The sequence below is a fragment of the Chondrus crispus genome, genomic scaffold (assembly GCF_000350225.1).
Source record: "Chondrus crispus Stackhouse genomic scaffold, scaffold_29, whole genome shotgun sequence".
In the NCBI taxonomy this organism is placed as follows: Eukaryota; Rhodophyta; class Florideophyceae; order Gigartinales; family Gigartinaceae; genus Chondrus; species Chondrus crispus.
This window is the reverse complement of record NW_005179194.1, coordinates 323,128-351,019: the sequence shown is the minus strand read 5'-3', so window position 1 is coordinate 351,019 and position 27,892 is coordinate 323,128. Positions and strand designations below refer to the sequence as shown.

At 51.3% G+C, this 27,892-nt stretch overlaps 4 protein-coding genes; 3 read left to right on the top strand and 1 right to left on the bottom strand.

Moving 5' to 3' along the window:
• The first annotated feature begins 1,303 nt into the window (after positions 1-1,303).
• Positions 1,304-1,717, top strand: CHC_T00005410001 (hypothetical protein). The gene has a single exon (XM_005717279.1). It carries the CDS (start codon positions 1,304-1,306, stop codon positions 1,715-1,717), a length of 414 nt encoding a protein of 137 aa, XP_005717336.1.
• Positions 1,718-3,192: 1,475 nt separating this feature from the next.
• Positions 3,193-6,075, top strand: CHC_T00005409001 (hypothetical protein). The gene has a single exon (XM_005717278.1). The coding sequence runs from the start codon at positions 3,193-3,195 to the stop codon at positions 6,073-6,075; it is 2,883 nt and encodes a 960-aa protein (XP_005717335.1).
• Positions 6,076-20,539: 14,464 nt separating this feature from the next.
• CHC_T00005408001 (hypothetical protein) lies at positions 20,540-24,500 on the top strand. XM_005717277.1 is given in 2 exon segments: positions 20,540-23,695; positions 23,696-24,500. 1 exon segment carries the CDS (start codon positions 20,540-20,542, stop codon positions 23,693-23,695), a length of 3,156 nt encoding a protein of 1,051 aa, XP_005717334.1. The 3' UTR covers positions 23,696-24,500.
• A 164-nt stretch (positions 24,501-24,664) lies between these two features.
• Positions 24,665-26,491, bottom strand: CHC_T00005407001 (hypothetical protein). XM_005717276.1 is given in 2 exon segments: positions 24,665-24,988; positions 24,989-26,491. The coding sequence occupies 1 exon segment, from the start codon at positions 26,489-26,491 to the stop codon at positions 24,989-24,991; it is 1,503 nt and encodes a 500-aa protein (XP_005717333.1). The 3' UTR covers positions 24,665-24,988.
• Positions 26,492-27,892: the final 1,401 nt, after the last annotated feature.

Sequence of the window (27,892 nt, the reverse complement as noted above, 5' to 3'; positions counted from 1 at the left end):
GCATCACCCTCACCGACAACCATCTAACCAACATCCACTGTCCATCTAAACCAACCCACAACTCATCCCACACCGAGTACAATACACCCGATGCCCAACCATTGCTCCACAATAAAATACCTCTCACCATCCGCCCCACGATCACCTCCTCGCCCCGCAACCGCTTGCAAACCGCCCTCTAGCTGCGCCTAGTTGACGTAATGATTGATCCCATATCCATGCGGCAAGATGAACTTCTGCTCCATCCCTGCATGGTACATGCCCCTCCCATATTCCCCGGGACTAAACTTCCCGGGGATGCCCCCAACAAACCCGGACTTCATGAACTGCCCCACGGCGTCCGGCCCCGGCCCGTCCTTGAGCGCCTTCCCGTTCACGTCCGTATAAACCCCCTCTAAACCTGTGTCCGAACCCACACCGCCCCGCGTTCACCTTCAGCCGCCTGGCCCGCACCGTCCGCTTGAGCGCGAGGTTGAGCAAGAACACCCAGCTCCTGTACCGGTCGCCTAGCCGCACTGTCGCCCGGTCTGCCATCGACGTTATCCCAGTATTCGGGTCCTGCACGTCCAACGTCAGCTCGCCACCCCTCTCCGTCGTGGCGCACGGCGTGCTGCACACTCACTCCTCGTACGTCCCCGCGCGCGCCGGGGTAGTTGTTCTGAAACCGCCCGTCCAGCACGCGCACGTTCACCACGTTGATCGTTCGCAACGCCCGCGCTTACGGCTTGTGCCGCCGCTGCGCCCGCGCCAGCTACGCACTTCCACGCGTCAGCGCCATTATCTCGTCTCCCCGCCCGCGCTTGCACGCCGCCAGAAACCCGAAAGTCCCCCTTGCAACTCTGCTCCGCAAGCAGCTCGCCAGACCCCTTCTGCTTCATTCGCGCATGGCGGCGCACGCGGGCGAGGCGTCGAAGCCGCGCCGCACGCGCAGCCGCGGCGCGCCCTGCGAGAGGCAGAGCGGCAGGGCGCGGAGAAAGGCGAGGAGGAAGGCGGGTGAGGGCATGGCGGCGAGCTGTGCAGGGCGGGGCGGGGAGGAGCTGGGGAACGTAGACGCGGCAAAATGGCGGGTTCAAAATCGCGTGACCGCGTGTCACTGATTAAACTGGATTTTGATATGTGCAAAATTGGATCTAGATTGAATTCATTCACACTTATCCAGTAGCGATAGCCAATGATTTTGTTTTGCATGGCACGTTGGTAATGATGGAAGCTATTATTTTAACATTGTGTGCGCCATCATACTGTTAAGAAAAGTATTATATAGACCAATCAGGTGCAGGCCGACGTCCATACATGTCCAAACATGACCGTCCATGCTGTCTTAAAGGAGGCCCTAAAAGTCCGCGAGGATAAGCGTTCATCCTTCCCCGCCACCACTGTCGTCACGTTTCTCACGCTCTACCGCGCCGCAAACACCATGCGCGTCCATGTCACCGCCCGTCCATGTCACCGCCCGTCCATGCTCCTCCCCCGTCCACGCCCTCCCCCTGTCCACGCACTCCCATTCGTCCATACCCTCCCACCAGCTCTCGCACATCGCGCACCGCCCGTCCATGCTCCCCCACCCGTCCACGCCCTCCCCCCATCCACGCATTCCCATCCGTCCATACCCTCCCGCCCACTCGCGTTGTACACCAGGGTCGCCCCGCGCTCCTCCTCCTCCTCCTCCGCCTCGCCGCTCTCGTACATCGCGCACTCCAGCAGCAGCTCACACTAGCCGCCTGCCCCGTTCCATTGGCGCGCCTCCCCGTCCGGCATGGGCGTCTCGCACATGCCCGCGCCGGGGCACTCGACGGGCTGCGGAGTGGCGGCCTACCACGCGCGGGCGTCGTCGCGCGGGTGGCACGCGGCGCAGAAGTTGGTTCTGGCGAAGCAGACGTAGCGCGCTCGCGCAGCAGTAGCGGCACGCCTTGTTTCTCTCAATACCTTCCCGTCTGCGCTTCCGGTCTCTGTCACTCCTCGCATCCCCTGCCATACTTATACCAACCTGTCCTCCCACACCCCCGCAGGGACCCAACGGTATCGCCACGCACCCACCTCTTCACGCCCTTGGCCTGCTGTCTTCTTCTATGCTATACTCATCGAGTTGAAATTCTCTCCGAAGACTAAAGCGCCGGCAGAGGAACAAAGATGCAGCATGCTCGTCGTGATGAGCCTCAACAAATGCCCGTGCAACCATTGACCAATTTCTTCCGCAGTCGTTTCCAGCACCTTCCCGTGCATTCCAGCATGGTCATCACAACCCACCAAGCCAGCACCCAGCACAGCCCCGATCCCAACATCCCCACTCACCACAACCGCGCTTCCACTTCGCTTCCTTGAGGGCGGAGTGCGCTTGTGTCGCATACAGAAAGGGGCGGACAGGTGAGGAAGGGCGGGCTACCAAGGGTAGTGCATGTAGACCCGTTTGAAAATAAAAAGGCGACACGTGTCAACCGAGACGGCCTGGCCGCAGGCCAGGTCGCCCCGCGGCCCCCCCCGCCTCCCACACGTGTCTCTGATGGCGGCCCCGCGCCGCTCTCTCCACGTGTCCCCGTGGCGGCCACGCCGCCCCGCACGCGGCCGCCACTTGTCACCACCGCCCCCGTGCGCCAATGCCAACGCGGGAACCGACAGACGCTCAGACACACAGACCAATAGACACACAGACACCGATTTTAGTAGTTGTGGATCAGTGATTGATTTGAAAACTGCCAAAGTGATTGATTTGAAAACTGCCAATGGTGGAGGGCTGCATATCTCCCGTCCTTGTTGCTTTAGAAAGCAACAAGGACGGGAGATGTTGCTTTAGAAAGCAACAAGGACGGGAGATCTGCAGCCCTCCACCATTGGCAGTTTTCACACGATGAGTACTGTATGCTTTGGGGATGTTTTCATTGAAACCCTGAACGCAGACAGCTGCACCTTCGAGTTGCACCTTCGAGTTGCGCCTTCGATTTTCTTCGCTTAGAAAATCTTGTTGTGATTCGGTACCAGTTTCTTTCTGCCACATAATGAATGATTCTTTGAGAGGATCCTGACACCACAATCATATGTAGCTCCACTACAACAATGCAACTGGTTTTCCGAAGAATTCTGTCCCGAGTGGGTGGTTAGCAATATTCGCACCAGCTTTGTTTATCGAAGTACGGGTTACGTAGGGCCTCTGGTGCTTCTACAATACCGCCTTCACTTCCTTAGCTGTGATCCCCTATGGTTCTCGTGCTCCACCTTTTTTCCAGATTCTCACTATCCATTTCCGCGTACCTCCGCGCCTTCTTCTATCGGTTTGCCCACCGTATCGCGCGTAACCCTTATCGTACCCTCATATTGTTTTTTTGTCTTTCCCCGATTCTTCTTGTCGCTGTGCTCCGCCTGGACTCCTCTCTTCCGGCTGACAAGGTCTACTCTCCGTCAAATGCTCTAGCAGCGCAATACCGACGCTATGTCCGCCGCAACTTCGGCCTCCCTGACAGGCGTTCCTCTCTTCTGTTCCGAAACCGAGACTCTATCAATCCATCGATACCGCTTGACTCACAGCCAGCTCTCAGAGACATGGTGAAGTTTCTTAGTCGCTCTTTTCGGGTCGATACATCTAGCAGCCGACAAGCAGAAGGGAACTTCTGGAGGGAACGATGTGTCAAGGCATTTGATCAAGAAGGAAATCCTTTTTGTTTCTCCCTCTCTTTCCTCGACGTCTTCTACAATGCCTCCAAGCTCGTCCGAGATTCTGACGGAAATCCTCATTTTTTTGATACCATTGATGCACAGCTGCGAATCATGACTGACGATAACGTCCGCCGTCATCTCAATCAGGGTAAAGGCGTCTCTTGGAATGGTTTACCGAGTAACATGAACAATGTCGTCGCCCGAAACGGCGACGGGAGGGTCGTCGCCCTGGTCTTCCATACTTTTTTCTATGAAGAACCAACCGAGAAGAATGCAGAAGTCTTGTCTAATCCTGACTTCGATGCTTTTGATCGTTCCTGGCTGGAGGCAGTTCGCGTTCAGAATGACGATGACTCCCTTTCAGTCACTGCACTTCCTGACTGCCGCTGGTCACGACACGATTCGTCAGAAACTGCTGCGTATAAGGAGTTGGTGTTATTTCCTATTGGATTTTTTCTCCTCACTGCCTACGTATGTTTTTTTCTTGGTGAGCTCCACCCCGTCTACAGCAGAGTAGGCCTTGGTCTAGTGGCTATACTCACTTGCGCACTGGCTATTGGGGCAACGATTGGGCTTGCTGCTCTTCTAAAGCTGCCATTTACCTCTGTCCACTATGTCTTGTTGCTTCTTCTCACCGGCATTGGGATCGATGATATTATGGTTATCACCAGAGCTCTTGCCCATGTCGATCGCAATTTGAAGCGAGACGGTACAGGCGACTCCGTTCCTGATAAGATTGGGCAGGCCATGAGTTCGGCGGGAGCTTCCATTCTAACAACCACTGCCACTAATACGGCTGTCTTTTTAGCCTCTGCATCCACCAGCTTGCGTGGGTTCCGCTCGTTCGCGCTATGGGCAGCGATTGGCGTCGTCCTGACATTTATATATACATCTACATTTTTCGTGGCCGCCCTAGCCCTTGACCAAAGGAGGATTGAAAAGGGCCAGAAAGACATCTACTGCTTGTATAGAAGGGCAAACAAGATTCCAGAAAAAAATTTCGCTGGCTTGCAGTTTCAAGCGATGAGTCGGTTCTTTAGGAATATACTTGGGCCGTTCATTACTCGCCCATCAATTTCGGCAGTTGTCATTGTTCTTTTCGGGATTCTTTCAGGTGCAGGGATCTGGGGCACAACAAGATTGTCTGTCAAGTTCGACTCTTATCACCTGTATATGCACCAGACACCCGCATGGAAGTTTTCCAAGACTTTCGTTGAGAATTTCAATGTGGGACAACCAGCTCATGTTTATGTCAGAGGCGTCGATTTTTCCAAGACAGATTCACAAGAACTGGTCTTAAGGTTGTGCCACCCAACAACAGGATTGATAGCACGAAATAAGTGGGTTGAGGAGGGTTCTGTGTCATGTTGGCTCCACGCTTTAAGAGAAGCTAAAAATATCCCGGACTCTCAGAATGTCATCCTGTCCGAGGATTTCGTGGAAGATGTCATTGAGTTTTTTGGTTTCAATCCACGCTTCCTTTACAGCAATGAAGTAGTCCTGAAGAGAGATAGGACGATAAAAGCGTCTCGGTTTTCGTACACGAGGAAGCACGTCGAGAGCGTTCGAGAAGAGGTAAAAGCCATGACGGACATTCGAAATGAACTACAGCAAGTTTTGTCGGGTGACGAGGTCTTTTCTTTCTCTGACACAGACCTTCTCACAGAGCAATACGCAGTGTTAAGAACGGAAATGGCAATTGCGACTGGGATAGCGTGTGGAGCAGTGTTTGTGGTATGTTCCATTTTATCAGGACATCCGATAATTGGAGCAGTTTGTGTCACACTCGTTGGGCTCATTGTCGTTGATGTCATCGGGATTTGTCACTTTACAGGCTATGACTTGAACGCTGTAACCTTAATCGTCATTACTGTTTCAGTTGGAATCGGTGTGGATTTCGTGCTTCACATTGGACGCTCCTTTCAAGATCAAGTTGGAACACGCAAGGAACGCGCAGTCTTAGCATTGCAGGAACTCGGGCCGTCCATCTTTCATGCTGGAATGAGTACTTTTTTCTCAATCCTGGTGCCAGGGATGTCTAGATCGTATATTTTTCGAACACTGTTCTGGGGTCTATTCTCACTCCTCATCCTGGCAGTTCTGCATGGATTGATACTAGGGCCAATCTTACTCTCTCTAGTCGGTCCGAAGGGGTGGTACAACAGCATCGAAATGCGGGAAGATGTCAGCGGACTTGTGCTAGGGCGCGAAGGGCAGCGAACAGACTTGCGCGAGGATGACAATTCCGCCGAAATAGAAGAAGGTCGTTCGGGCAAGAAGGGCGAAGTGGCTGTAACGGAGAAAGGGCAAGAAGATGGCAAGTGTTGTGATTCAAACGATTGCGATCCCGGCCAAGGCAACAGTCCGACGTCAGACACCTCGCACCAAACTACTACCGAAAATCACAATCAACCTCAAGAACATTGAACCTAGCGATAAGAGCACCCCTATCGGTGCTGTGTATATGTAAGAGTGAACTTCATGAGAATACTGGAATGTGGGTGATAACGACGGTGACCAAATTGACCTTTGGTCCGTGAGAGAATGGTCACGGTGGATTGGGAGTACCGATCGTTTTGTGGATAGATGATAGTGCCTGGCTAATTTCTGGCTTGAATTTTTATTGGCCATATCATCGGTGGAAGGTGGAACGCTCGCCTTGGGCGTATGATTCTACTGTAATAAGACATATTCCAGGCTTCGTTTTCTAGAAACCAAGTCACTTTTTGCCTGCTTTACGTAAAAGATGGAGCTTTTCAGCAACGCTTTCGCGAAAGTTTTAGATGGTTCTTATTCGAGGTTTTGCAACTTTCCGAAAGAGTTTCCGGAAACGTTTAAAACTAGGAATAATTTCCAAAAAGAAGACTATTCTTGCCAGTGTTTTGTAACAATCGGGGTTCATGATTCCGCCCCTGGCGAAATCTGATTTTGGGCAGTGCCCATTGGACACTGTACACTTGGCCGGGACTCGTAATTGCCACGCGCGCAATGTCCTCCCAAAGTGGTAGTCTCTGTCGGGCCACCGATCCAGTCCTACCAAGAGCAAGAGAATGGGGCCTGCCTTCAATGTTAGCATCTGACGAAGTTTTTGCCACATGTTTGGGTGAAGGGTGTTCACCAAAACGGGGCTGTGGAGCAAGATGAGTTTTTCCACCCCCGTCTTCACCCTTTCAACCCAATATCCGATGGGTAACTTCAGCTGAATCAGGGCACGTACGCGTTGTAATGGTCTGATCTTTGATACAGATGTCCCCTTCACTAATCGCTCGTAGACCTAATGCAAAACCCTTGGAAGTGTGGAGTATTATAGTACCTTGCAGTGTTCAAAGTTTTGAACTGGTACCGGGGGTAGAAGCATCTGATCTAATGTTTATCTCGCAACTCCGATGACCACGACTTTTATTCTTAAACAGCTGGTCTCAATATTCAGGACTTGAGGTCGAACATTTTAACGTCCCCAGTGCGCGACTTATTCCTCGGAAGAAGTTCGAATGTTGATGATCTAATACTAACCTGCTCAAGTTGTTTCTGTGTTTGCAGTGCGCGCGTATTTTTTGACATAAACTTGTGAACGCTATCCAGGCGGTTTTCTGGATCCTTTTGACCGGGATCCTTACGACGCTTCATGTCTACGTCAGATCCAGTGATAGATGCGTCTATTGTGGCATTGGCAGATCCAGGCAGAGGCATATTCACGTGGTGATTCGTCACAGACAATTCTGCCCGTAAAATCTAAGAAGTACGGTGGATGCCGTCTCCCACATGTTTCCCGGCGAATGACGGAAATGAGTGACGTTAAGGCGTGGCTTCAATTGGCTTGCTCCAAGAATGCATTGATAACCGACGATATCGAAGAGGCATACAACCTTTGCAAGGTGATGATAGAGGGCTACCGTCCAGTGAACACCACCTGCCCGCCGGTTCCTAACGGTAACTCCACCAACACGCATTGTTCGAAATGCAATCGATCGTTCTCCCATGTCTCTGATGGAGCCGAAGAGATACGTCAAGCTGGTATTGACGAACAAACGCAAAGTCCGCAACATTCTCCCATTGGAGACAGGCCAGTTTCGTCTGTAAGGATGGAGAACGTCACTGCTGACATCAACAACCGTGTCACTGGACCTTCAGATCTGGTTTCATCTTATCGTTCCGCTTGAGAGGGCATCACGCACAAGAAGAAGATGGAGGCAGTAATCGAAGCTGCTAAGAACGATAACATTTTCCTGATGGTTTGTCTGTTGTTTGACGAGGAGTTAGCGACGGAGTTTGGGTTATTTGCGCGTGTTTGCCTCGAAGATTGTAGAAAAGAGGGCACGGAACCAACAAAACTCATGGAAGAAGTCCTTCTCTTCGCTCAGTCAAAGAGATTTGGCGTCGTGGACCGGTCCGAGCATCAGCTCCGTGAGAAGCGACTAAGATCTACGATGTCGCTGTTCGAGGCGGCGCGCGCGAGAGTGGGTGCGAAACCGTATCGGGACATGAGGTGGAAGTTTCTGTGAGGCAAGAAGACCAGACGCGCTCTTCTGAGTGGAACTTTCACGTATTGATGGTCACAGTGGCGGTGGTGATATACACAGCGGTACTGGAGCTCAACCTCGTCCAGTAAAGTCCCTCCCCACGATCTGAATGCATAGTCACATGCGTTGCTCACATGAACAACGTCTATCGTTTTCCAGTTCAACATGAACTTCACCCGCTCTCGCCACTTACCCCGCTATTCTCCGGACAATGCTTCAGCTGACTCTGACATACCCCCTCTTCCCAGAAATTTCACTACCATCCCTCAACTTGTGTTGAATACACTTCAACGTCAACATGAATATCACCGACAATCTCCAAGCCCAACTCTCATTCTTCGGTGAGGGGGAAAGTGGCTAGGCCACATCGTGGTCTTCCTCACGATGATGGCTATTTGTCTGCGGTACATCGCCAAAGGCTAGAGGCGCGCGACATGGCTGACCAAGACCCGGATTACGGTTCCGATTGGGACCTGGAGCATCAAGAGTAGCCACAAGGTTCGCAATAAAGCTAAGGTTCAATTGAGACTTAAAGTCTTTTCTATAGTTTGACTTCCCATTCACCCCTGACATCCTACCACCATCTCTAAACACACTTCAACATCACTATGAAGTTCACTGAAAATCTCCATGCCCTCCTCGCGTTCATCCTTGAGGCAGAGAAGTGGATGAAACGTATCAACATCATCTTCAGCGCAGTCGATTTTTGTTTGCGGCTACTCGCCAAACGACTTGAGACGTGCAACGTAGCGGACCAAGACTCGGAAGACCCGGACGATGCCTCCAATCGCTATCTGCAGCACTAAGAGTAACCTCATTGAACTGTTCTCAATAAAGCTCAGGTTTCTTTTTCCCGGTTGCTTGACTGTCGGCCCTCCCTAACATCTCGCCTCCCTCATTCTGCACATGTCGCCTCCCGCGTTGAACCAGTCCTTCGTTGCAATGCGCCCTTCCTCCAAAACTCTATATAAGAGGTGTAGAATCAGAGTCGCAACGCCCTACCACCCCACCAACATCCACGATGATGTCAAAAGACATAGAGCTCCTGTGCATGATCATTTACGCGATTGTGCGTGTCTAAATTGCCCTTTTCAGCCTTTCCATGGCATTGCGTCGCATCCGGCGCTACTGGCGCCGCATTGAAGCGGCGTTGGAGCCGGAAGAAAATTAGTTCGGCTCCGACTCCTTCCTTGGGCTTCGGGCTTCGGCTCCCGGTCCAACTAAGGGGACGGGTTCAAACGTCACCTCTGGCCCTAACGGGGGAGGGTTCATTACTCCTTGCTTCGTTCGGTCCAGAGGTGATGTCACCCATTGCGAGCCGCCCATGTCGACAACCCTCAACTTAGGGTCAAACAAGGTGAGGAGCCGCATACGAATGTAGCCTCTCGACCGGAGAATAACCATCTTTACAGTCAACCACGCTGTAGACGCTAGCCCGCGCGTGCTCCCCACAACCAGAAAGAGCTCCATCTCGTGCAACAGAAGGTATACAAAGCCATTTGCGCTTGTCACGAGACCATTGTCCGGTACAGATGAGTCGTAGTACGATCACATAGCATGTGACAAAACAAAACATCATCGCTGTCGAAAACACGGTAGCCAATTTGTTGACGAGTTCTTTCGAGATAGTCCCCCGTTCGCACCACAAGCAGCAACTTTATTGCCCTTGAAATCGCGGAGCTGAGAGACAGGGTTTTCGAGGGCGGTTGAGGGAGGGAGGGTGAAGGAGGTCGAGGGAGGGCGTAGGTAGGCAAAACCAAGAGAGACCGATGGAGAGAAGTGGGTTGTGTGCGGTTGCGAGGAGGAAGTACACGGCGAGAATGAACTGCGCTTGAGTTGGGAAGCGGTGTAACCCGGGATGCACTCGGCCACGATACGAGCTGCAGATATGCGAGTAGATATGCTTATGCGAAGAGGATCTCGTCAAGATCGAGCAGCTGCTCGATTTGGAGAAGAGCATGCTCTTACCGGACGTGCAAGTCCGGTGGAAGTGATGAGCTCAGGCAGCATTCGCGCGCTTTGGCCCGGAACACATCCCTGGGCCGCGCGAGAAACCCTTGGTGAAGAATCGGTCGAACTCTCCAAATTCCATTCCGTGCAATTTAATTGGTCCAAGTAACAGAGGAATGCCACCTGATGCAGTTTTGCTCTTTATTCTTGGGAAGGTATGGGTACGGGGCTACAGAGACTGCTGAATATAAATTCTGTAGTCTCTGTACCCCCTGTACTCGAAGTCGAGCCCCCCAAAACTTCCTCGTGAAATTCGCTCGCAAATCTCGAAACTCTCGAAGTTGATGCCCAGCTTGACCTCGAGCGAGTACACTCGCCATAGTAGAGCAGCCTAGGGCTAGCACTTCGATGGTGGTGTCGTAGTGCCGCGAGCCGGCCTCGTTGGCGAGCACGACGGTATCGCGAGCCGGCCTCGGTGGCGAACGCGATGGTGCCGCGCAGCACTCCCGCCGCGGATAGGCGACACCTGCGTGCGTTCACGCGTTCGCGCTCCATTGGCACCCTCTCGTTGAAATGCAAGCGGAACACATCCTCCTTCGGCACGCGAACACGCTCGACCGCAGCGCACGGTGCACAGTGTAGAGAAGGTGCGACATCGTTTCTGCGTCCGGTGCAAGCGTCGCAGAAGCGCCGAATCGAAGGCAGGTGGCATCATCAGATGGATTGATTCGGAATAACTTGTACTCCGTTTTGCCTACGTCATAATCAAGCATGAAGTTGAGTACTCCCCAGTTTTCTTGTCAACCATGCCATTGACGGCACTGCGCGGGAGACCTGCCTCTGCAGTGCGCTCAGTCACGTCGCTACGATGCGGGGCATGTTCCTGTTGATGAGAAAATCTCGGCGTGAAGGCGGGTTTCAGATCAAATTCCACTGTGGACTGCTCCGTGACAGAGCACCCGCAGGTCGGGCACCATGATGTGTGAGCAAACACACACGCCACCGTCCCAGTCCAACGTCGCCTTTGCTTCAAGATTCGATTTCAATTTCGCCTTAAGGCCTTCGTCCACCCGCATTTACCGCTACACTCCATCGCGCATCACCTCTCCCTGGACGACAGGTGGACATGGCCATGGTCACGATGCACGTGCGGGCTATCATGAAGATGGCCAAAATCCGCTGCTTGGGCAGCAGCATCAGTACTTGTATGCCTTGCCGGCACAAGAGCCACACATTACCAGACGCGCCGGACTTAGCTACGGTGAAGTGCGGAATCTGAATCTCAGAGTTTGCGATCTTCGCGCTACTAGCCCCAAGCCTTGACAAGAAGTCATCTCCCCATGCCCATACCGCCACCTACTACCCGCATTTATTCACCGAGAAGCTTCAATGCTGGTCGTGGACAACAAGGACGCCGCTGCGACGTCAACGGACGTTTCCAACGCCCAAGGCACCGGACAAGGTGCCTCCGGAACGATGCAGAATCCACCGCGGCTGTGGCTAGACATCATACCCGCCGAGTTTCGTGTGCGAACTTTAAACTGCGCCATTTCGCCGGTCGTGCCGATCGTGCAGCGCGAAGGGTAAGGTGTAGAAGACTAAGAATTGCAATATGGTTGGGGTGGAGTGCAGAATATGCTACTGAACCAGATGAAATTTCACAGTATACATGAATTCAATGTGGGATACGCCTACCGGGAAAAACTACTGATATGGCAACAGACCATGCTCCTTGTCGAACTGTTGCTGCTTGCACTTAAAAGCACTCAACTCTCTGCTGTATCTCTCCTGGTCTTTTTCAATCACGCGATAAAAGCGATCTAAGCTACCTGGGGTTCTTTCCGCCTCATCAAACATTTTTGCCAGCATCGTTGTCTTCAGTTTCTTCGCAACGCTCGCTGTCACTTCCTTGTCCTGCATCATTCTTGTGACATCCTCCAGAATTTTAGCGTCCTTTTTAAAGGCCTGCCGCACAGTCATGGGCGCCTTCGGATGTCCGCTTTCGCGTTCAGAGTAGAGCTGCATTTCGTTTCTGTATCTTTCTATCGCTGAACGATTCGGAACTGAAGCCCTGCGTTGTAGCCAGCGATCCACGACGCCTTCCCGACCCCCCATTTCTTCAAAAACTGCTCGAAGGACATCCAAAACATTCAACTGCTCACATATTTCGCTATGCGTAGCCGCGAGATTCTCCATAGCGGAACAAGCTGCAGTCCCTTCAATAACAGGGAAAGGCGGTTCACCGTAGGTAGCAGTTGGAACCCATGGCCTTGTCTCCCGTGGGCCTTGTCTGAACATTGCATTAAGCATATTCATCGGAGGGTACCGGGCCTTCCAGTCAGAGTCTGAGATGCAAAACCGCCTCACCGGTCTCCTCACGACCCAATTAAGCGGCGCGCACTTGACGCTTTCAGAATCGTTGACAGGTTCATGAGACCCGTGTCCATTTTGAGAGCGATCCATGAGTCCCTTTGGCCATGCCCGCCTCACAAGAGGGCTTGACATGTTCTTCATTTCTGGGCACGCGGAAAGCCCTCTAAACTCTATACCGTTGTATCCAACATGTTGAGCAGTGCGTGTAGAAACGACACCGTTCCTGTTGGGAGAATACCCCATATTCAACGGTACGACGAGTGGAACGCCCTGAATCTCATCAACGATAGGCCCCCGGTCAACCTCAATCTCCTCCCACTGAGCAGAGAGGCGCGCAGCTGGGACGTCAAAATAGCGGTCCTCGAAAGGCAGTTCGCTTTGCGCGAATCGTCCTGGTGGTTCCGTAGAGATTCTGACCATTCCGGTATCTTCGGGAAGCGCGCTGCCAATGAGCTCCTTGAGCTCCAAAGGAAGTCGATGTTTGGCCCCCGAGGCGCAAGCTCCGGCAAAGTGGATATTCCTTTTCATAAACCCAACCTCGCCACTCGGCTTTGTCTCGTAGCCCAAAGACTCCAAAACCACCGAGAAGTCAACGCTGCTTAGCGGGTTGACGGAAAAGCCGTGAACTTCCCCGCTTTTGCGCTTGACATCCTCAAACCCACTAAGCATGTCATCTACACCCAGAAGAACCTCTCTCCTTCGCCTGCTTTGGAACTGACCGAAAAGCATATCGGCCAACCACTTGCCATGATTATTCTCGAGAAAGATCACGAGGACAATATCCGCAAGACCTTGATCAACGAGATATTGGGGAAGGGCGATTGTGGTCGGCCAGTTCTTCCCAACTGCGGCATTGTCGGACACAATGAACTTGATCGCCTCGACCTTACAGCCTAGCAGGTGGTGCAGTAATATCTTCTCAATGATGGTAGAAGCGCTCTTGCTGCCGCTCCCCTGCTCGTGGGAGAATACAACGGCGTCGTTCGTGACCGCACTAACGTGCGCATTAGCATCGTACCGCCAACGTGTTATGTCGGATGACGCAGAGACCACGAAATGAGGCAAGTCAACCTTACTCATATCGTCTTGGTGACTTACTATAGCTCTGTCACAGTACGAGTTCCACCCAGTAGCCCCATCGAAGAGCTGACTTTGCAACTCGTAGTTCACCCTGACGCGACGGTACTTGTTTTCAACTTGCCGGAAGTGATCCGTCATCTTTTTGATGGTCTCACGAATGCGACTGTCGCGGGCATTGTGAAGCCGCATGTCCCTAACGCACTCTTCCTCTTGAAATCGTTTTGATCTAACAGCATCATGTAGTGCGTCGAGGCGGTTTTGATTCGGCTCCAAGAGAGGCCTCGGCATTTGCGATATGTTTTCCAACTCGGCTTGCATGAATCTCCCCTCGTGATGAAACTGTAATATCGCATATTGCGTGGTCTTGCAATTGGGACATGCATTGTGGTCAGACTGCGTAAAACAAAATGTGTAGTTGCGCCTTTTCAAGTAATTTGTGACCATTCGTTGCAGTGTACTAGCAGACAACTCCACGTCTACCGAATCATCCTCGTCAAGGGCCTTTGTAATGATCTTTCTCAGTTTCTCCTGGGTGTTTATCTCGGTTGAGTAAACCCGGCAGGCGCTGGCTCCTGTAGAACCTGCCGGATCGGCTCTGAGCACCATGTCGAGGTGGGTTTCAACCTTGTCCCGGACATCGTCCCTATACCGATTCATCGGATGCCCTCGTTCGTAACTATAGCGCAATGTGCCGTCCGTTAGCAGGGGACGTTCCTGCAAAGACGCATCATTGCACATGGTGTCTAAGGCGCGTCTGACGTCCGCAATCAGCGATTCAGACACCGTGTAGAGCGCAGACAATGCTTTGTTGCAAACTCGGGTGGTACTGTTCGACAAGGGGCAGAATAACCTGTTGAGAAGAAACCGGTTTTCTCTATGTCGTGGCTTCAGTTTCATGGCCAACTTGATAAACGCATTGTACTCACTCAGGAGGGTCCGTTGTGGGACGTCGACAAAGCAGGGCATGTCGCAACCACATTCATGTGCTTGTAAGCTGTGAATCGGAGGGTAGTTACCCCTGTCGCCAGTTCGCCGCTGTTGTCGGAGGCGCGAACCCGCGGTGTCAACAATACTTGTGAGCTCCTCTTCCAAATAACTGTCTGGGCTCAGCGTAGTCTTTCGGTTGTGCAAAAAGTTCCGTGAGACGCTGAGAAGGCAGCAAATTGCTTGTGTACACAGTTTCCTTTTTGGACGAATCGTGCCCCGAGGCGAATCCGTCTGCCTATACAAGAAGGGCAGCACCTCAACGACAAACTTCGCGAACTCTCGTAGCGCTTTCTCCCGCTCGGATCCGCGCTGTTCGTCGCTGTCAGACTCTCGCTCTTCTCTCAAGGGCGTGGAAAAGGCAACTGTAGAGGTCCCAATTCCCTTTCTTCTCTCGTGAACATACGAAGCAGCTTTTTCTATAGCCTTGTGACACCGCTCGGCATGATCTTGGATCATTATTATCTCATCGAAGACCATGAACTGCAGGGGGTCCGTAGCAATCGTTGCGAAACATAGATGCTTGCAACAGTGCCAGATAGAGCTCGGGAACCGGAAATTGTGGATCCGGTAAGCCATTTGAACTCGCCGCTCCGTGTCCATGAAGCTATCAAGTTTTTCGTGAGACGCCGGCGTTACTGCATCACCATCGGTTGGCGCAATTGCAAGATCCACAGTCTCACGTAGTGGCCCAGATTCTGCCATGAGAAGCATAAATGCATTGATTCTGGTTGTCAACTCGGACCGATGCTTCAAACGGTCCTCGCAGCCACAAAAGTAGTCTTCTATAATAGCAGGGTCGGTACGGTTGAACAAATCTTCAAATCTTTCCTCGGCGCTGATCAGGACGGTTTGTGACAGAATCGCTTCGGGTGTCAACACATTACTGCCAGCATGGGGGGAAGTGCCTCGAACAGGAGTGATAGCGCTGCTAGAAACCAGGGTGCTATCATTGTCGACTGGCATGTTGCCTGATCTGACGGAGGTGGTAGCACAATGCACGCATACCCCCGCGGAAACGGCCCGAGTGAAAAGCGCAACGACAGGAGTGAAATGGAATGCCTTTTGAGTCGTGTCCGCTGGTCGTTCCCCAGCAGGCGCAACACGGGCACAGGATGAGGGAAACGGTCGAAGGGCCAAAGGGAAACGCCCGCGAGGAAAGGTCAAGGGATTGTCGTGCGAGCAGTGAAGGGTCCACACTTCTTATGGTTACGACAGCCCTGTCCGGTGGTCGCGCTTCTTAGTGGCCACTACAACCAGTGGTGCGAGCTGTGTGTAGCGGTTCCGCGGCACGAGCAAGACAGAACCCGGGCTTTGTTCGCGCGATGAGATGATGCGCCAGTGGGTCGAATCGAGATCGCACCATGCACCGAGGAAGCCTTCCGATTCTGTGTACAGACATTGTACACCGGCATGAAATTTGTGAACGAACATTCGCATTTTCGAGAATTTAAGTTTTGAAACTGAAACTTGAAATCAAGTTTAATTTCATTGTTGAACTACAATGTTCGCAAAAGTTGTGCATGACTTTGACATTTTGTAAACCTTTACGTCGTCCTTCTACTTTGCATTACAGTTAGACCTGGACATGGACCTATCAGCTCTCTACAAATGTTTCCCTCTCGTCGGTTTGAGTGTTCCAATCCATTCCTCCAATAGTTGGCCATTCTCACAAGTCTTTCAAAATTGACCTCTCTAACTGTGATTCTGTAAGGACCTCGTCCTTTGGACCGTGACAAAAATCAACGGTGCAATGGACGCGCGGCACGGAGAAGAAGCGAGTGCTCAGGCTGTATTCTCATGAGGCTCGCTCTGTAAATATTTGGCATATAGAGATACATATAGCCTCTTTCATCCCTATCGGACTGGTTATCTCCAAAAATTTGGCCTTTTTGGCTATATCTATCTCTATATTGGAAGCCGGATGGCGACAAATTTACTCATTTGACCATATAGAGACGCGAATTACATGGCGCCACTTGGCCAAAAGACCATAGAACAGTGTCAATACAGTACTCTCGTACTCGATGCCCCGCACCCCTCGTACACTATGCCCTATCAGGGCACTTCAATTTCAAATTTACTCCTAAACCGATAGTGTTGCGCACAGAAATGCTATATGCAAACGCAAAATTTTACACATTTAGCCACCAAATTTAGCCAAACCGATAGGGGTGCTCTAAGGTTGTCCGTAAAGTCACGAAAACACGTGTTTTGGCGGCAAGTTTGCTCGAATTTTCTTAACGCAAAAATTTCAAACAACGCGTTCGGCGAAACTCACAGCATGCCGAAAACTCGGGGCATGTGAGTTTCCACGAGTTTCACATCCGCCTGATCACAGCAGTGCCGGATCGACCCGTCTTGAAGGAAAACGAAGTGGGTCTTCCGTTCTTTCATCAGCACAAACGAGTCTCAGACTGCACGGGTCGTATCGATATGCGTCATGGACGCCCCTATCGCTTCATCTGCGCAGAGTCCATGAATGGATCAAAGCGCAACAGGATCTGCCACAGATGCCGCCGAAGCAACCGCGAAAGATAGACAAGTAGAAGCTTCTTAAAAACGGACCTCTCCAAACGGCCCCCCTCAACCTGTCAAGAAGACGAAACACATCGCCCTTTCGACTGAGAACCTTTCTATCCTTGTGGCGAACTACAATATTCGCTTCAGCAAGTATTCGCGCAGGTGCACGTGATCCGTCGGGCGGCACAACGACGTACCAGACTTGCGTATGTTGCGGGCAGGTACCTTACTGGAGGTAAGTCTGCAAAACTCGTGGTGGAATTTTTCAATCTCGGGTTCACTTAAAGTCCAGCGAGTTTGTGGGCAAATGGAAAAAAACAACACGTGATTTTACGGACAACCTTACTATTTCTTTACCTGGTGGACGAAGGGAGCCCAAATACTCATTCTTGACTATACTAAGTCATGAAGGCAATTCTCATCCAAAAAGCACCAACGCGTCCAAGCGCACGGTTTCAACCGTCACCAGTTCATGCACTCGGGCCGCTGGCTTCTAGCGTACCAGATATTAATCGTGGGACACATTGTGGACTCCATACCGCATTCTTTGTAATTTTGTTCCATTTTGTGACGATGCCTGTCCTATCTTTCTCAGCGAATCAGGCGTGTTGTACAACGTTGTGCAACGTATCCAGGCTTGTTTCGATGAAGAGAAGTAATGGAAGTTTCACCTGGTACGGTAGGGGGTTTCTCTGCCAGACCTCCTCTTACGCTATTTTCCTTTCATTGTATTTTAGGCATTAAATTTCGGTTCTATGGTGTCGCCACATTCGTTGAAGCGGTCCGCCCCAGCGACATTTGTAGAATTCAAATATGTGCACAAGCACCAACTACCTTATTCCTAGATATCTTCTCTCGTCTTCTTTGGGGGAAGAGGGTCGTATGAGAACTCCATTAATGAGCATCGACAAAATTACATCATTCAATTGTCCTTGGCGGGTGCCAGGCAATGAAATGGTACAAAACCAATCATCAGAATTGTATTTCAGGGGGTTTCGTCGTTAAGGACAATATGAATTCTGTATTTTGCTTTCCTTCAAGTAGCAGTTGTACTTTTGCAATCTTCGGAGAATCGTTGTTTCCACCGAGAAGTAATATCTAGTGCCTGTATATATGGACGGTTGTTTCACCGACTTTCAGTCACGAAGCATTTCATAAAACCGGTCCGACTAAAAGACTGCGCCATGCCATGCCAACAAATCATCAGTAATGATGTAATACCATACAGGCAAGAATTATCGTTACATACTGGAAGGGCTGCGGTTGTTTCACTCTCAGCAACTGCCAGTGCTCTCCCGCGGCTGATTCAGCCCCATTTCCGAAGGTATGTCGTGTAGACATAGACAGAAGGTATGAAGCGACATATGTACATAATCTGCACCAGCCCTTCTTGCAACACGACTGGATTCGCTGCTTGTTGGTTCCCACAACGTCACAAAAACGCCTTGGTATGAATTTTGGTGACCAGTCTTTCGATTTTTCATCGCTTGACTTATGCGATCCTATGCTTGGCAACGAGTTCCTACTTCAGGACGCAGATGCTAATATTGCATTACACGGGCTACATGATTTGCTAGACCTAGACAGACCGAATCAGGTTTTCGCTGAGCATACTGAAGGAAAGCATACTGTTGAGTATGACTTACATACACACACTGAAGCATGTAAGGAAGGGTGCAACACGTCAGTTAAGTCTTCGCACGCACATTCCAGGACTTCCTCTGAGTTGGGAAGTAGCGAGGATATCCAAAGTAGAAAAAGTGATAGAGGTGCACCAACACACACGATACTCGAAGATGTCAAGTTCAGCGTCCCGCCGCGAGATTTTGTCGACGAAAGCCGCCTTTCCAGAAACAACACGATTACTTCCGTGCAAACGTCGAGTCGACTCCCAATGGATCAGACAGGGAATAATTCTCCGCCACCCTCAAACTTAATACCGCTCCCTACGACAAAAGTTTCACCGGCGTCTTTTACTTTGAGTTTAAAAGAATTCCAACGCCACGGCCAATCCTACAAGGAGCACGGAGGTATGCATATGACGAACCCAAAGCCGACAGAAGCAATGCCGTTGTCGACAATCTTGTCACCCGACAATCACGTTCAAACTCCCATTATTCCCCCCAATCTTGGCTCTCAGCACTTAATGTATGTCCAACCGTCAGAAATACTCTCTTCTCCAAAGAGTCAAATCACTGAAAGCACACCATGTGCCGTTAATTGGAATACGGCGACAGCACCATTCCATCTAATCCGCCGAGAAAGTGGTCTGAGCACGTTTAGCGGGTCGTTCAACACAAGCCAAGGCCATGAAGGCAGTTCACGCCCTGAAGGTGCGATACAACCTAAGTTGCGATATTCGGAGGGAGCATCTGCGTCTCACTACTGCCACATCTGTGGGCGGGCTTCGAACACAGCACAGCTTGCAGCTTGCGCTAATGTACGAATAGGCCTTTGTCGAAAAACCTTGTGCGAGAAATGCCTGTTGGTGCATCAAAGAGAATTGTTCGAGTGGGCGAAAGAAAAAGATACGTCATGGACATGTACGCATTGCAGAGGAGTCTGTCCAAAGAGAGCTCGTTGCCATCAATACCAACGAAACAACATGAGAAGGAGGTTAAAGAATGGAGTTGAGGGAACCAAGGAAAAGAAGAGTACTGGAAAAAGGGAAAACTGGACTGTAGAGGGAAAAGTGGACAGCAACAAGGTGCGACTTGGAGTAGAAGGTGTTCTGTTAAAGAAGAACTCATCTCGGTCACGGCAAACGAAGTTTGTTCATCCAGAGGCGACGAAAGCGGAGGGAAGCGACGAAATTTCGCCCACCGGTATTTCCAGCGGCGCCTTTGGATCACACTAAAGCACTGCCAGAAACAAGCTTTGCGAAGAATGTTTGAAAAACAAACAAGCGCATGATACGATCTAATCCTCGGAGCTACACCTTTACATGTAAGACGACCCTCCGAATGCATAGGAAGTTTAATTTATAGCAATTAGTAGAAAATAGGACATCAAGGGATTCTGCAATAACATCCCATTCCAACTTGCAGGATGCGACGGAGCCATCACGGTACGTTAACAGAGACTGATACAGAGCGTCATCATAATCATTTCTTAAATAGGATGTTTCCGTCTGGCGTACTATCGGCCAGATAGCTCCCGCTATCAAGCAGGAGGGGAGATTTGGGGACCAAATTGATGCAGTATCTGTCTAGACTCGGGGTCAGGAAAAAAAAAGCTCGTAAAGCGGAGGATGCCGACCTTCAGAGCTCGATGTTAATTAAGAATTACAAGCCTTCTTCAGATAAATTTTGTATAATTCACCGAATTTAGGCGTACAAGGTCAGTGGGTCACTTTGCTAGCTCATCGCTCCAACCCGTTCTCACGTCCGCTTTCAATCGTCGGCCGGCGTCTCCTCTTCGTCATTCGCAGTCCTCTTCCTGAGCCTCGGTTCAAATATCCCATGCCCTTACCCCGCATCCCAGGACACCCGCCGGCCTCGCTTTCCTTTGCACTTCCCATCCTTTTCCGTAGCCGCGTCACACACCCATCCCTGTGCCCACGGTGTGCCACCCCAACCCCGTCTTGCTCCACTTCCCGTCCCATCATACCCCTTCTCTCCACCCCTTCTCCCTCAGGAAATGTCGAGTCTCCTCCCCAGTCTGCCCCACTGGGCCCGGCCACATCGCTCTTCATCATTGACGCATTTGGCCTTATCTATCGAGCGTATTACGCTTTGTCCGCCACCACCATGTCCTCCTTTCATATGTTCGATACTCGTGCGGTCTATGGCTTCACCATGGTCTTGGCTAAGTTTCTCCATCGACACGCTCCGACAAGCCCCGTCGTAGTCGTCTTCGAGGGACAGAGATTGCATGAGCAGAAAGACTTCCGCACTGCGTTGTATCCAGACTACAAGGCTCATCGCGGAAAGACCCCCACCGCAATTATTCATGCTGTTCCCTGGGTTAAAGCTATCTGCAAAGCCTTGGGACTCACTATTCTCGAGATTGATTCCTTCGAAGCAGACGATGCTATTGGATCACTTACTCGCCAGGCAAGCTCCAATCGTATCAAATCGATTATTGTATCGAACGACAAGGATTTTCGGCAGTTGTTGGATCGCGATCTGGTATCTATTTTGCGCTTTGGCGCTCGGGATTCATACGAGTACATCACGGAGCAGTCGTTTCGCGATGATTTCTCTGATCTTCATCCACGACAGTACGTTGATGTACTCACTCTTATCGGGGACAAGGCCGACGGGCTCAAAGGTGTTTCGGGGATAGGTGTTCGCACTGCTCCAAAACTAATTGCTCATTATGGCTCCCTTGAGGCCTTGTTGGATGCTGTACGTGAGTATTTTCGCCTTTGTGAAGAAGACACAAGCGGAAAGAAGGCTCCGAAGGCTGGCCTAGTGTTTCCCGAGCTACCCTTCATCACTCTGAGGTTTGCGAAAGCGCTGAAGGAGAGCGAGCAGCATGCTCTTCTGGTCAAAAGACTTATCACTATCAGAGAGGATCTACATCTGTCGGAGTTGGAAGGTATGAACTTTCACAGAAAGCCTATCGACAAAAGGGAGACTTTGCTGCTCATGAGAAAGCTGGAATTCACGAACAAAGGTCTGATAAACCGTTTACTTGATTCAGCAAACGGCATTTCAGAAGTCCAATTAGAGTCGCATGTAGCCGCTCCACCAGGAGCCGTTCATCGAAGTACACAACTACCTTCTGGAGCAATTAAGGAAGAAGCTGACGCCGAGCGGGTGATTTCGTCTTCATCTCACAATCGGCCTATATCCTCGCTCGAGAGTAAACCCCCTTTCATGACTGATATTATTGTGCTTCCGACGGCCCAGCAGATCGAAATGTTCGTCAGTGAGGTCTCTGATAGGGTCGCCATTGTCCCCATTCTCTCGCGAAGCAAAAAGGAACGGGAACTTATCGGTTGCGCGGTGGGTGCGAATCCTGGAGAAGCATACGTTTTCCACATTACCCCTGATCATCCACTCCCTGATAGTCTGATGGCGATTTTAACGAACCCTCATGTCGAAAAGCATGGTTGGTTTCTGAAGGACCTTTACAAAGGTATCATTCAGGAGTATCACGTAAAGATTCAAGGAAAGCTTTTCGACATGCGTATCGCTGCAGAGTTGCTCCATGCTGGAGAAAAGGTAACCGATTCCAAACTGGCAAGCCTGTACATGAGAGATGGCATCTTCGACAGCCTGATACCCGATACTCATCACAGAATCACGACTCCTCATAGCGATAGTGGAGCGGCTTTATTGTGTGGTACAGCGTTGCAGTTTTCTGCGAAGTTGGAAAAAACATTGTGTGCCACCAATTTGGATACGATTTTACACTGCGCTGAGCTTCCTCTAATTCCAGTTCTCGGTGACATGGAAATTACTGGAGTACCTGTTGATGTCGCTTCTCTATTGGAGTATGAGAAATTCGTTCGCAGCCGAGTCGAAGAAATTGAGAGCGCAGTCCAAGAACTTGTTCTTCCTTTCTTGGGTTCTGCGAAAATTTTCCGTGCCTCATCGAGGGATGATGTGGCCTGTCTCTTGTTCGAGACATGGAAGATAAATACGAAGATGTCTCGGACAAAAGCAGGCAAGTACTCTGTCAGTAAACAAGTTCTTTCCGCAATTGCCAAAGATGGTCGGCTCGAGGAGCACATGCGCAACTTTGCCAGTTTGATGCTGGAGCACAGAGAGGCCTCTAAAATTCTGAATACTTATACTGCCTCGTTAATATCAGCCGTCCTTCCTGACGGACGCATTCGGTGTACATTTAACCAAGAAGCAGCCTCTACTGGTCGTTTGTCGACCGCGAAGCCTAACTTGCAATCTCTGCCTATTCGCTCTGCGCTTGGTCGAAAGATTCGAGGTATGGTGAAGGCACCCGAGGGATTTTCAATCTTATGCGCGGATTACAGTCAAATCGAAATGCGGATCATGGCTTCCTTGTGCAGTGACAAGAACCTGTGCTGCGTTCTGTCCAGTGGAGAAGACATTCACAGATATGTTGCATCTACCGTGTTCAATGTCAGTGAAGAAGAAGTTACTGAGGTGCAGAGAAAGAAGGCAAAGGAAGTAAACTACGGGATATGGTACGGAATATCGGCCTATGGCCTCGGGCAGCAACTCCAAATACCTACCCGTGACGCACAGGAACTGATATCTCAATTTCATATCGAGTTTCCTTTGGTCAAGGACCTGACACAGGAGCTGGTCGAGAAAGCTAAAAGAGACGGATATGCGGAGACAATCCTTGGACGCCGATTATCATTACCCCTGCTCATTCATGGAGGACCTCAGGAAAGAAAGGCTGCTGCAAGGGTAGCTGTAAATATGCCTATTCAGGGCACGCAGGCAGACATGATGAAAGTTGCCATGGTGCGCATCGCGGAACGTCTTCAAAGTGGAAACGCTGCGTCGAAACTAATTCTGCAAATACATGATGAACTGGTAGTGCAGGTCGAGAACTCAGAGCTTGACGACGTCGTCAAAGTAGTAGAGGAAGAGATGATCATGGCATTGCCTTTGAATGGCATGGAGGTTGTTGTGAATACTGGGGTGGGACCTTCCTGGCTACATGCTGCTGCCCGGTGACGAAGGCAAGATTAAAGAGCTTTACTTTTCTTGCAACGACGTCCTTGGGGGTGAAGGAGTGAAAGGAGGGGGAGCACCGCGCAGTGCTGTACACAAAGCAAAAACGTGTCATCAGAGGGTCAATTGGCCGACTTGTGCCATCCCTGGTTGCGGATGCGCTGTCGCACTGTATCATGGGAGTGTCTGTGTGGCCTTCGCGAAATGCTGTACGCGCAGTTGTAGACTCCTACAGTGCCGTGTGCTCCACCAGCCAAATCACGGCAATCATCCATTGAATATGTATACCTCATCTTCTCTGCAGATCATACCAACTGCGGTCAGCGAGGAAGGGACCGTTTCCGCACAGTTGTGTATGCACTCATATACGTAACTTAATTGCCAGCATTTGTGCCGGATGGGTTGGGGTACCCCATGCCCTGTCACCCACAGGCATACAGGTTCTGCAGTCCCTGCTGCTGCGCATGACATAAAGAAGCGGAAGACAATGAGGTGGGGACCCGTTCTCTATTGGAGAGATGACCAGCTGATGCCGTCTCCATCTTCTCGATATGCATAGTATGTCAGTGGTATTGTTGCGAAAAGGTTCCGACGAATGTTGAGAGTATTATGGCTTTTCTGCATGTAGACAATCAATACGTCCATGCATGTTTCACTCTGAACCTACTCCTGCAGTTGTCGTCGACTTGCGAGACATGAGCGGCACTCAATGAGGATTGGAGAGGGATGGCGCGTTCAGTAACGTAATTTCCACTTGCATTAAACGCCGGGCGCTATGTTATACTACGTTCGGTGCCTGTTCCCTTTAGGTCTTCTCTTGGAAGCATGCTGCCATTTAGAATCCCTTGATTGCGCCTGGAATACGGCAAAAGAAGCCTTTGACGAGAAGGCCAATCGGCACGGACAAGTCCAGACTGGGCAAAGCGGTCGTCTCCATTGCTGGGGTTTCGTGCAACATTAGCGACAGAAGTATCTTAGAGAAGTAATCTTCAACAATAACCTTTACCGCGCTTCTCCGCTCGCAATTGTATCGCTCTCGAACAGCGTGTAGCTTGCCCATATCAGTGGTCGCCGATACCGCCGATAGCAGACATAAGAACTCACAGCTCTTGCTCGTCAGTTAGCTCCAAGTTGCAATTTCATTTGAAAGAAACGCAACGCGCGTGTATCTGTTAAACGACTACTCGCTCTTTTTAGTTTTGACCAGGTTTCCAACACTCCTCGATAAATCGCCTTCAAAACTACACTACGTCTCCCTACCATGACGAACAACGGTATCCCTTAACATTTTGTTACTCACAACTCAGGAACAAGCGGGTAAGCATGCTGTACAACTCCCAATAGACTTTGGCCCGGGTACTCAACTTGAGTACGTGTATAATCACAAGGTGGGATAAAGATAAACCGTAGTTGGCCTTCTAGGGCTAAGCCCGCTCGGGTTCGCTTGTTCAAGTAATCAATGAAATCATCAAACCCGGTCCTATCGCTGGCAAGCTCCGGTTCGAAGTACAGAATCGAGGCATCCGGCCGCACGAACGTCTGCAGATGCAGAATGTTGAACCGTCGCTCAACCACCAATACCTCCGGTAGTCCTCCAAGCAATGGCGTTCCGGAAATCTGATGGGCTACCAAGTTGCAGATAAAGCGCCCAGTCTTTTGTAACCGGCATCGCCACTGGGATGTATTGCTCACCTTAGGAAATATTTTGCGCCAGCAGTTAGGACCTTCTGGGTCTACATCCTTATCGACAAGCTTCCAAAGATCCTTGTCTGATTCCAATGCTTTCCACTTCTTCAAGCAGAGCGACTTCCACAAAGGCTCCTCACAGGCAAAGTCATTCCAACGGTGACATACTTCGCGTGCACGAGCAAGGTGCTTACCTTCCAGAAAGCCGAAAATATGTTTTGCCAACTCATCTGGGATGAACTTGAAGCATTCGCTTGGTTTTCGACGACCCGCATAAACTTCCAACTTGTGCTCCTTGTTGGATTCCTGTATGGCCTTCTCGGCTGCATATGAGTTTGACAATACCATTGTTCGTAGATAGTCACGAACAAAACTAGCTGAGCCATGTTGGAGGGACGGCTTGCTCGCAATGTAGTCCAGCAACTGTCGCAGTTGCATGACAAGAGCAGGAACGGAATCTGGAGCCATGATTTCAGGATCGTCCATGTCCTTGCAACTAGAACTTCCTGCATCTGAATCAGCACTAGATCTCATCCTCTTGTATCCACCACCTGGACTACTCGGAGAATCGAGTGTGACGTCACAGAGACGTTGAGCGGTTGACAATTCATCGTCATGGCGGAGGGGATGGACGGGTTGACGCGGGATGCGATGGTTGGGGCGGTTCATTTGAATTTCGCGATCGGGAGCGATCTGAGAAGGTCTTCCAGGCTTGTCAAGATCCATCATGAGGGAGGCGGGCCTCTTCCTAGAATTGAGGCGCGGGGTAAGCGAAAATGAGGCACTTGGCTGGGAGAAGTGCGAGGCGATGGCCTCGGGCGCGGGAGCCGCAAGCGGGGCTAAATCTGATGGAAGGCCGGAAAGACCCTCGGGGCGTGGGCGAATGGCGGTAAAACCAGTCGTAGGGAAAGGGTCGGGGACTGGTGTAGGGAGGGACGACCGGCTCGGATGACGGCGGTTGGATGCGACGGGGGCGAGGGGCAGGTTCGTGAGAGTGGGGTCAGCAGGTGGGTCCGAGTTGGTTTCGTTGCCAGCTTCAGCACGAGCCTCGTTGGTGCGGTCTATAATTGCAGTGGGGTGAGATTCGTGATAGGGATTACCGGCCAACGTCATCAGTACATGACAGGGCTAGGCAACGGATTTGAAAACGAAAGCGTGGGTGGTAAGTGTGTCTGCCTCCAGATGTGTGTAAGAGGGGTGAGAGTGGCGGAAAACCAGCAGGGAGAAGCAAGTGGCGACAACAGAACCAGAAACGGAAACTCGAGAAATGAGGAGGAAGGGCAAAGTGCGGACGGAGGGGTGTGTGGTGGCCGAGTGAGTAGTGATACGGACTCAGGCGTGCAACGAGAGGTGAGAGATACGACGACACGCAAGTAGACAGCGACTGAAGCGAGGCGAAAAAGACGAATCTCAAACGGTCGGTATGGGAGAAAACAAAAGTAGCCGAAAACGGCGACAGATATGAGACTATCTAGCGGATGTGGACGACCGTGCCGAGTGACGATGGGGCAGTGCAGCGCGGGGGATACGGCGGGAAGGGAGGATAGAGGCGGCGTTGGGATAGAGAGGGTTAAAGGGTAGAGGCAGAGAGGCGGGAAGGATTGGAGCGAAACAGTGGTGCGGAAGCTGGAGGGAAGAAGGGGGAAGAAAGGAAGGTAACAAGTGAACACAAATGAGGCGAGCGTGTGCTGCGGTGGAGGTAGGGAGCGAGGGGAGGGTTGGGGGTTTGGGGGGGGGGAGGGTGGGGACGAGGTGGTCGGGGACGGGCAGGGGCGGCGGCGTGGGTCTGTGCGGCAAAATGTGAGAGTCAGAAGTGGGGAGTGGGGGGTGGTGATAATACAGCGGGATGGAAGGAGGGCTGGCCGTTGGGGAGTGTGCGAGGGAGGACGGGTGGCGGGTATGCGTGTGGGGGGGGCACAGTGTGGTTGCGTGCCCTGGCAGTCGTGGAATGCGGCGGCGACCTGTCAACGGGGCGGCAGGGGCGTGTAAAAGCCCGAAAACTCGGCCACGCGCCCGGACAGACTGTCCCCCTCGCGACGCAACGATGGAACAAGCATGGAATTGAATGGAATTGACGCGCTCGTGTTTGATTTTTCAAAAAAGCCCCCCAAACAGCAACTCGAAGTCCATATCGCACGGCTACTGTAAGTCCCGCTCCACCCGCTTGGCTTAGACAGTCGCAAGGCTTGGCCGAGCCTTGCGACAGTTCCCGCCTCAGCGCGCCCACACGCTGCGAAGAGCACGCCTTTTGAGTGGCCTGCAGCCCGTCCCTCGCCCGCCTCCATTGGATGCAAGCCCTACCTTTTTTCTCGCATCGTGTCATCCTTGTTAACCGTCGCGCAGTTTCCTCTCTGGCACACCTCGTCAACCTTCCCGCCACTGAAATCCATCAATTTCATGGCAGTCATCCTCTTTCCCCTCTTTCATCCTCTCGTTCCTCCTCCCGTTCCTTCTTACAGTGCCAGCCGCTGCCCAGATAAGTGTACACGTATACGCAACACGCAACAAACGGAC

Coding starts and splice junctions, on each gene's coding strand:
- CHC_T00005407001 (XM_005717276.1), bottom strand. CDS start 26,491: ATGACGTTGGCCGGTAATCCCTATCACGAATCTCACCCCACTGCAATT.
- CHC_T00005408001 (XM_005717277.1), top strand. CDS start 20,540: ATGCCCTTACCCCGCATCCCAGGACACCCGCCGGCCTCGCTTTCCTTT.
- CHC_T00005409001 (XM_005717278.1), top strand. CDS start 3,193: ATGGTTCTCGTGCTCCACCTTTTTTCCAGATTCTCACTATCCATTTCC.
- CHC_T00005410001 (XM_005717279.1), top strand. CDS start 1,304: ATGACCGTCCATGCTGTCTTAAAGGAGGCCCTAAAAGTCCGCGAGGAT.